The sequence below is a fragment of the Planococcus citri genome, chromosome 4 (genome assembly GCF_950023065.1).
Source record: "Planococcus citri chromosome 4, ihPlaCitr1.1, whole genome shotgun sequence".
NCBI lineage: Eukaryota > Metazoa > Arthropoda > Insecta > Hemiptera > Pseudococcidae > Planococcus > Planococcus citri.
Window position 1 is genome coordinate 51,737,215 of NC_088680.1, and position 8,151 is coordinate 51,745,365.

The 8,151-nt window shown below is 33.0% G+C and overlaps 4 protein-coding genes across 6 annotated transcripts in view; 2 read left to right on the top strand and 2 right to left on the bottom strand.

Annotated features, from left to right (window-relative positions):
* Positions 1 to 3,526, bottom strand: part of LOC135844986 (uncharacterized) — a 29,828-nt gene extending 26,302 nt beyond the window's left edge. The window contains exons 1-6 of one of the 2 annotated variants that reach the window (XM_065363410.1): positions 3,351 to 3,526; positions 3,061 to 3,270; positions 2,849 to 2,919; positions 2,595 to 2,703; positions 1,845 to 1,963; positions 700 to 914 (exon numbers count right to left, since the gene is read on the bottom strand). In XM_065363410.1, coding sequence (XP_065219482.1) covers positions 700 to 781 — 82 coding nt within the window. In that variant the 5' untranslated portion in view covers positions 782 to 914; positions 1,845 to 1,963; positions 2,595 to 2,703; ... (1 more) ...; positions 3,061 to 3,270; positions 3,351 to 3,526. Of the gene's footprint in view, positions 1 to 699; positions 1,148 to 1,844; positions 1,964 to 2,594; positions 2,704 to 2,848; positions 2,920 to 3,060; positions 3,271 to 3,350 lie in introns of those variants that run through there. The other variant, XM_065363409.1, reaches the window with a different exon arrangement.
* Positions 3,527 to 3,829: 303 nt separating this feature from the next.
* mRpL20 (mitochondrial ribosomal protein L20) lies at positions 3,830 to 4,740 on the top strand. The gene is made up of 4 exons (XM_065363414.1): positions 3,830 to 4,078; positions 4,171 to 4,281; positions 4,350 to 4,493; positions 4,568 to 4,740. Exons 1-4 carry the CDS (start codon positions 3,974 to 3,976, stop codon positions 4,685 to 4,687), a joined length of 480 nt encoding a protein of 159 aa, XP_065219486.1. The 5' UTR covers positions 3,830 to 3,973; the 3' UTR covers positions 4,688 to 4,740.
* Positions 4,741 to 4,851: 111 nt separating this feature from the next.
* LOC135844989 (10 kDa heat shock protein, mitochondrial) lies at positions 4,852 to 5,797 on the bottom strand. Of its 2 annotated transcripts, XM_065363416.1 has the most exons (3): positions 5,611 to 5,797; positions 5,300 to 5,458; positions 4,852 to 5,225 (listed from the first exon to the last, which is right to left on the bottom strand). In XM_065363416.1, the coding sequence occupies exons 1-3, from the start codon at positions 5,611 to 5,613 to the stop codon at positions 5,088 to 5,090; spliced, it is 300 nt and encodes a 99-aa protein (XP_065219488.1). In that variant the 5' UTR covers positions 5,614 to 5,797; the 3' UTR covers positions 4,852 to 5,087. The 2 variants fall into 2 exon arrangements, with proteins under 2 accessions (XP_065219488.1, XP_065219487.1); XM_065363415.1 differs by lacking the exon at positions 5,611 to 5,797 and having other exon boundaries at positions 5,300 to 5,467.
* Positions 5,798 to 6,378: 581 nt separating this feature from the next.
* LOC135844987 (non-structural maintenance of chromosomes element 4 homolog A-like) lies at positions 6,379 to 8,151 on the top strand. Its single transcript, XM_065363412.1, has 7 exons — positions 6,379 to 6,613; positions 6,707 to 6,796; positions 6,878 to 7,008; positions 7,081 to 7,281; positions 7,359 to 7,560; positions 7,637 to 7,749; positions 7,818 to 8,151. Exons 1-7 carry the CDS (start codon positions 6,553 to 6,555, stop codon positions 7,893 to 7,895), a joined length of 876 nt encoding a protein of 291 aa, XP_065219484.1. The 5' UTR covers positions 6,379 to 6,552; the 3' UTR covers positions 7,896 to 8,151.

Here is an 8,151-nt window from a genome sequence, read left to right on the forward strand (position 1 = left end):
AACGGATGTCGGCCAGGTGTAATGCATGGGTGAGTCAAGATTACTCAACAGGTGTCCCTCATTTAGAACATCGAAAATACATAAGCATAATAAGAACCATGAAGAATAATAATACGTACAGGGATAGGATAATAACAATGATGGAATGTAGGGAAAAAAACCGCGTTCAACAGGCTGCCCATAAAATCTGTTCCTCTCTAACGAGCTCGAACAATAACTCAACCCCTTCATTTTCACTTCCCTTTTCGGATTCAGAATAAAATAAAATTTTTCAACCTTAAAACGTGGGAACGTCGTCTTCACATCGTCGTCGTGTTTTAACCGAAGCAAAACTTATCAATTTTTTCATTATCTTATACAATGGTGATTTGTAGCTTGGAATGTAACTATATCTTATTCAATTAAATATAAATCACCGAGTTCATTGTTATCGGTATTCGATTAAAGTAAAAATTTACACGCTTTAGCGTGCGTGTTGATAAAGCAAAATGAGAATTTTTAATTATTTTTCAACGATAATGATATCGAGTGAATTTGTATATTACAGCTATTGTGCTGTGTAGGAATTTTTCAACGTTAATCTCGAGATATCGAAGTATATCTGGTGAAAATAGCAACTACATATATCTAAATCTAAAACTAAAACATATATTTACATAAATGAAATTTAGGAATAAAAAATGAACGAATAATGCTTACCTTCGTTGACTCGACCTCTTTTGGGCAACGTGTCACTAACACGAGGGTTCGCATCAGACATTCCTCGTACTTCACACTGCATTTCTTCTACGAAGCTCGATTATTAAATATTTGGAAACTATGAACTTTTGATCATTTTCGATAATAATGTGAAATTCATATTTTCATAAAATAGAAAGATCACAGAAGAACCGGAGCACGTTGGAAACGAATAGCTGAAAGAATACGTTCCTAACTTAGGATTGATTGAACGGTATTGAGTAGAACATTTTACAAGTTATACCACAAAGTATACAGATTTTAAATCACTAACAATCCACTCCTAGAAACTAAATACTTTCACAAAGAAAATGTACATGCAATGTAATTATATATGTACATTCAAATACCGTTTGCCCACGAATAAAACAAAACAAGGCGTTACATGAACGTACGTTGCTATCAACAGTGCAAATGCAATAATCGTAAATTAGATCGTTGATTGGTTAAAAATCCATGATCGGAAGGAGGGACACATTCAGACGCTAGGAGCGCACGTGTTGTTTGTGTTTGGCGGTGGCCGTTATTCGAATATTTTCTGTAGTATTCATTCGCAGTTATAAATTTTATCAAGGTTTAGAGAATTTTCTACGCAGAAAAATAAATACGATATTGGGAAAAAAAGAGTTACTTTTGAATCAAGAAATTTTTTCAAGTTCTCATTTTATTTATGAATGAAAATGACGAACAGAACAGTGGAGAGTGATCCAGTCATTGATTGAGTTTGAACTTCGATTGATTTGATTGAATGAGTTCAGACTTCAGAGTTATGAATAACATTTCGATTTTTGTCCTTCTCGTAAATTTTGTCAAAGCCATAGATCTATTTTATTCATTTTTTTGAGCTTACAACGAAATTAAAAAAATAAAAATAAAAACGACTCGAGAGAATTTCACTTTGGGTCCACAGTACTGTACTCATTCATCTTGCCTACCTTAGTTCGAGTTTGGATTTCTGATATTAATCGAGATTAATCATCAGGACAATAAACATCTTGTTTCGTCAAAGTTTAAATCATGAATGGGGTGCAAAAGTAACAAAAGGCTAATTCAAATGACATGCAAGAATGGTCTACGAAATAAATTGACACTAAGCAAATACTCACTTACAAGCGCAGGATCTCTTGAAGTGCAATTTTTTTTACAATCTTCTTGAATAATGAAGTCATCGCTTTTCAATTTAAAAAGTTTCAGCTCGGAGATTACGGACATCGATGGATACGTGCTAGGAAATTGAATAACATAGTCATGAGTCACACGTCGTAAAATAAAGCAATATTCATAATGATTATGGATTGATCCAATAATACCAGAGAGAACTTTCCACCGATAAATTTCATGAATTTCAACTAGAAAAGTAGGACTGAACAATCAGATTGTGATATTAGGGGGGGGGGGGGGGGTGAATTTGAGTGATCACTTATTTCAGAAATTGAGGATTTTCCTCAACTTTCTTCAAAATATTATGTTAGTTTTAAAAGCCAAATTTAGATTGTTTGGCACAATTTTTTTTCAAGACCCACACAGGAAAAATTTAACTTACCAAAACACAAAATTTCAATCCCTTTTTCCAATACCTTCGACAGCTTTCAAGGAAAAAATTTTAGACCTTAACAAAATTGCAATAAATAAAATAGAACAAAACAACGTCTGTGTTTTCAATTTTGGTCAAATTTTGTTTCGGAATTTCATTTTCTTTTTTTTTTATTTAAAGTAAAAATTGGGAATTTTTAGAAAATTTATAAGAATTCAATTTCCAGCATAAATAATTCTCTCAAAATTTACGAAATGATTAACATAATGCACATAAAGATACATCTTGCTAAAACTTTAGCATTCAAAAAATGAAAACGTACCACATTCAAACTGAATTTCTATCAATGGAAAATCTAATTAGCACCTTTGGTTTGGTTTTCTTTTTGGAATCGGGTTGTTCTCAACGAGATAACTCGAGTTGGGCCTTTTCTGTGAATAAAAACATGAAGTTGATGAAGAAAGAAAAATTGCAGAGGAATTCTTTCATGTTAACTAACTGCTAGGTCCAATATTCTATTTCTGCTATACCTTCGATTAATTAGAAAATAGAAACAGTGAAATTTCAAACTAGTACCTGATCTTGAGGTAGACACAAGATTATTCATTGTTCTCCCTCTAACGTTTCCTTTCCTCAGACTTGCCTTGCTGTAAATTGAATCAATGCAGTTAAAAATCAAAGTAAAACAAATTTTATTACAGATCAAATTAGGTTGAAGATTTTTAGGGATTTTCTCATTTCTCTTTCAAAGGATTTGTTTCCTTTCTGTGGTCGAACCAGAACCTTACTTTGATAAAACGACGTTGGTTGTACATTCTTCTCAGATCCATTCTCTACTTAAGGAAGTTCAATATCTTCACCGGTATTTTTCATCTTTCTTCTCATCGTCGTCATTTTCGTTTTTTCACCATTCTTTCTGGTTTCATACGAGTGAAATAAGCTTCAGGAGTCGACCATCAATCAGAATCATCGATATCTTTCGCTGCATTACTACTGTCCTATAATATAAGATAGTTTTGAATTAAGGGCTGAAAATACAAGCGAGTGAACATTGAAACAAAATTACGAACTGATTTACCTCAGTTTTTAACAATAACGTTAGGAAAATATTGTCAATGAGAGCATTGGCCGAATCTAAACTCTGAAGCATTGGCTAACTCCGAAGATGAAGCGTGAAAACCCATTTCCATCAAAACGAAGGCGACTTGAGCTGTTCTGATGTGCCTTGATAATGAGATCACCCTCAGTCCTCAACATTCCTATTTTCAAATTTGATTTGTTAGCGGTGGGAAACAATAGTAATGATGTAAATTTCGTTCCGGCAAAACGTTGTATCATATGTACATTAACGCATACTTACTTTCGCAAACATCAAACGACTCAAACGAGTAAAAACTTCTGAGAAAAGAAAAATATGAAGAAAATCAAGCAGTTTGCAGAAAAACATGCGGCATGGCGGCATCCGGCGAAAAAACAATGTGATAAGAAGAGAGAAACTATAGCGATACTACCAGAAATTTTTCAAACTACATAAAAAAACAAAAAACTGATAAGATAAGAACTTGGTAGAATTTTTTAGAAAAATGTCTTCATTTTCGAAATTTTCTAAAATCCTTTTCAGTCTTTACTTTTAATAATTGGTGCACTTATTCATTGATGTAATTCGATATTGATTTCTGTATTGAATAAGTTTTTATCATAATGGTTTTCCATACTTTGGTTTTGGCTGGCAGGGCGTTTATAAGAAATCCGATACCGGGTCCAGATATATTTTGGAAACGCCGAAGAATATTTCGATTAACCAGCGTACGTTTTTATTATAATAATGCGTAATTTCAATACTCCTGTCAACTCGCTCGATACACTCAACTTATTTATATTTTATGTGAAAATTTCAGTACCTTTACGGACGAAGAAGAAATTGTTACCGTACTGCGATTCGGGCTCTACATCATGTTCTCGAGGATTGTACGAGAGGACGGCGTGTTAAAAAACAAGATATGGCTATTGTAAGCGTAATCATTGTTTTGGATCAACATCACTTTCTGGCATTTTTAAACCTTATATTAATTTACAGTTATGGGAAACGAGAATTGATAGTGCAGCTCGCGAACATGGCATATCTGGTTTAACTATGAGAGAAGCTTTGCCAAGATGCAATATATTTCTCGATAGAAAAACTCTCGCTGATTTAGCGATATGGGAACCCCGCACTTTCAAAGTTGGTTTAATTTTTTCGTACTTATATCGTTTATTTTCAAGGGTAGTGATAATTACTTAATGTGTGTTTTGTAGGCAGTGACCGATGTTGCTAAAGGCAGAGCTGCAAGTGATGAAGATTTGACTTACCCTACGAAAGATAAAGAAGATCTTAGTCATTTTGCCACCAAAGGCATGTTAAAAGATCCGAAATAGGACTAGCGTTGAATGTATTTTGTTGTCTTTAATATAGTGTTAATTTGTATCAACGGTTTCGTTTTACTTTTTTTACCTGCGCAAGTGTTTTCTTAATTTTCGAAGATAACATAATATAAGACGTAACTTGAAGATATTTCGAAAAATAAAATAAAGAAAAATCATTGAAAATAATACACACGTTCGTGTTAAGTTTATTACGCAACTACATCTCAGTACAAAAAAACAAGATTACAGAACATTCAGCAGATTTACAGTTGAATGCCAACAGAAAAATACCAATTACAAAAAAAGAAATGGAATAACATACAAAAACACCTCAAGAGTAAGTTCATCGATCTCATATTCGTTCTTCAAATAATACTACTCTACGGATTTTTCCCTTCGTAACGCCATCGAATTATTCTAATTTCGCCAATAAGTCGGTTTCACGGAATAAATGATATTCTTTTTCTTCTAATTCTACCTTGGTTCCACCGTATTCTGGTAGTAATACCTTATCACCGACTTTTAATGCGGGAGTAATGAATTCACCTTGCTGAAAACACACAATGTATTAATAATATGAAATCACACTTAGAAGACTCAGAACATCAGAACTTATTCTCATACCTTATTCCGAGGACCAGGACCAACGGCTACAACAGTTCCTTCCAATACTTTACCGACAGCTTTTTCAGGTAACATTATTCCACCTTTCGTGGTAGTTATTTTCTCAGCTTTCAATACCAAAACTCTGTCGAATAGAGGACGCAATCGTGATACTAGAGACTGAAACATAATGAATTACTTATTACTACTTCGAAGAACCATTTTATACATTGAGATTTCACGCAAAAATAAGGAAAGTCACTTGATATTGCACGTGAGAAACCGGCAACCGTCAAGTTCATAGGTATCACACGAAAGTTGCAATTGCTTACCATTTTTGCGATGAATTGATTTGAAATGAAGAGAAATTGGCAGTTGCTGTCCGCAAGGCACAAGTGAGCAGGAAAAAATTTATTCACCGGAGATCAAACGCAAAGAAAAGCTGTAAAATCGTAACACAGTGCACATCCAAAGTTCATAAAACACCACGAGCTTCCGAAAGTTTGGAAATTGATTACAATTTCAATGTTACCAACGTTCTTTGCAATGTTACCAAATAGCTTTTCGTTCAAATCTGAGATGAAGCAAAAAAGTCAAGTTTTGTGGAATTAATAGCATATTCTTCATTGAAACTTTGCCTCAAAAAGCAATAATTGTCATTCACCACAATAATGCAATAATTAGACGATTATTTCACTGATTCTGATTCTATATTATTGGAAAGCTGAGAAGGGAATTTGGGTGATAGATGTTGATAATGAAAAACCCTGAGAAATTTCATCATTCCGTTTTTTTGCACCAAATTTCTAGATTGTTCTACCTAATTAGTTATTTATTTTTCATTTTATTATACAATATTCTGAAAAGATGAGATGGTTTTTAGTTTATTCCGTCTCATTTACTACAAATTGAGATTTTTTCTATTTATTCTTTCAGAATCACGTAATTTTAATTCAAATTTTTCACTTTTTCAGTTATCTTTCCATTTTTTTTCACTGGTAAAAAAAATAAAAAATTCAAAAAGTTCTCAAAGGAGTGCTGGCTGAAAATCCTGCGTTCGATTTTTAAAAATTAAAAACGAAAAATTTTTAATTTTTTTTTCCAAAAAGTTTGAAAAGTTTTCCGCGCTTTTCTACTTTTTCTTTCATCACTTTTTTGCAATCTTGCATTATTTTGTAATACGAGTAGTTCTGTTCTTCAATTTGATGATAAATCGATCTGTTTTGAGTTCATTTTCCTAACTAACCTCTCATCAGTTATTTGAATACCTCACTATGGAACCCGAAGAAAGAATCGAAAAGCTAAAGTCACAAGTTCAGTTATCCCAAGTCGCTGGTAAGCAGAATTTTCGCTGATTTCTTTCTTCTCTTGTCAAGTTTTATATCAGTGTAATTAGATTATTGATATTTGTATTTTGTTCACATCTAGCTCAAAATACCGAACTAACTTCAGCGCACCTGAATAAGATAAAGAGTATCTGGGAAACGCAAGAGGATTTGAAAAGTCAAAATGAAAGAAGTGAGTGTTTTCTTGTGCATTTCTCACCTTTATCCAACCATTCATTATTATCGTATACTATACGTCTTTTTTACATTTCAGATATGACTATACAAGAGGTGCTGTTGGATTTGGAGGTATTGGAGACAACAGGCTCCACATTGGGGCATTACATCAAGACAGTGAAGGCAAACGTAAATACTTTTTCGTTGTCCGAATTCGCCGATAAATTGGTATATTTCTTCTACAATCCGTCTTCCATCAAACAAGTTGTTCTGGTTTTATTTTAAATATTTCATTTGCAGAACGCTAAATTCTTACAAAAAGGTAAACACAATTGGCTCAAGTCTTCTGAAAGAGCTATCCCAATCATCAATCGTTTACCTGGATTTCCTCTGCTTTTGGGAACTTTCAAACCAAACGCTCCTTTCGTGGTGCCGGAGAAAAAAAGGAAAGTTACCGTCCGACAAAAAGATGTACTCGCTGCTAAGCAAAAAGCAGAAAATGTTAGTTGATTTTGTAAACGATTATTTTACCAACACTTGAAATATTATCTTTATATGTTCTAATTATTACATTTCAGGTCGTGATGACAGAGAAAAATAACGATTCCATTGATGTGAAAGTCAATTTCGTTATTAAGAATTTGAAAAGATGTTTCAAAGAAAATGAAAAGCAACCTATTCCGTTGTATGATTTCATCATCCATCCGACCAACTTTACTACGACTGTCGAAAATATTTTTTACCTGTCTTTCGTTATTAGAGATGGATTGGCGTTAATTGGTAATGTGTTTCTGTTTCGTGTTTTCATTTTCAATCGATCGAATTTTTTACACGTGATTTTTTCTTTTTTTTGTAGAAGTGTTCGACGATGAACTATTCATTTCACCGATGGAACGCGAAGAACACGAGACCAAGAAAATATCTACGAAGAAACAGTTCATATTTAATATTACTATGCAACAGTGGATTGTAAACGTTCATTTTTAGTACATTGTAGAGTTGAAAAATTCCGGTGATTAATGTAGATTGTATTTCAGGACAAAATCAAAGAGAAGAATATTCAAGAACCAGCTATCGATTGGGGGCTCAATCAATACACTCCGAAGAATGTCTAATGCTTATGAATTAGATGTTATTCATTTTTGATACACGTGTGATTCTTTTGTTACATTTTATCCTTTATTATTGTTTTGTAAGATTAATTTGTAGGTTACCCAATCGTTTCAGTACCTCAAAGTGATTACTGTTCTTATTTCCAAGTTATAATCATGTTGCTTGTTATAAGTTTTTCTATGTATGTTAAGATTAAGACATGTAATTTTTTACGCAAAAGTCATTTTTGTATGAAGTAAAATTTGTTTTTTTTTTTAA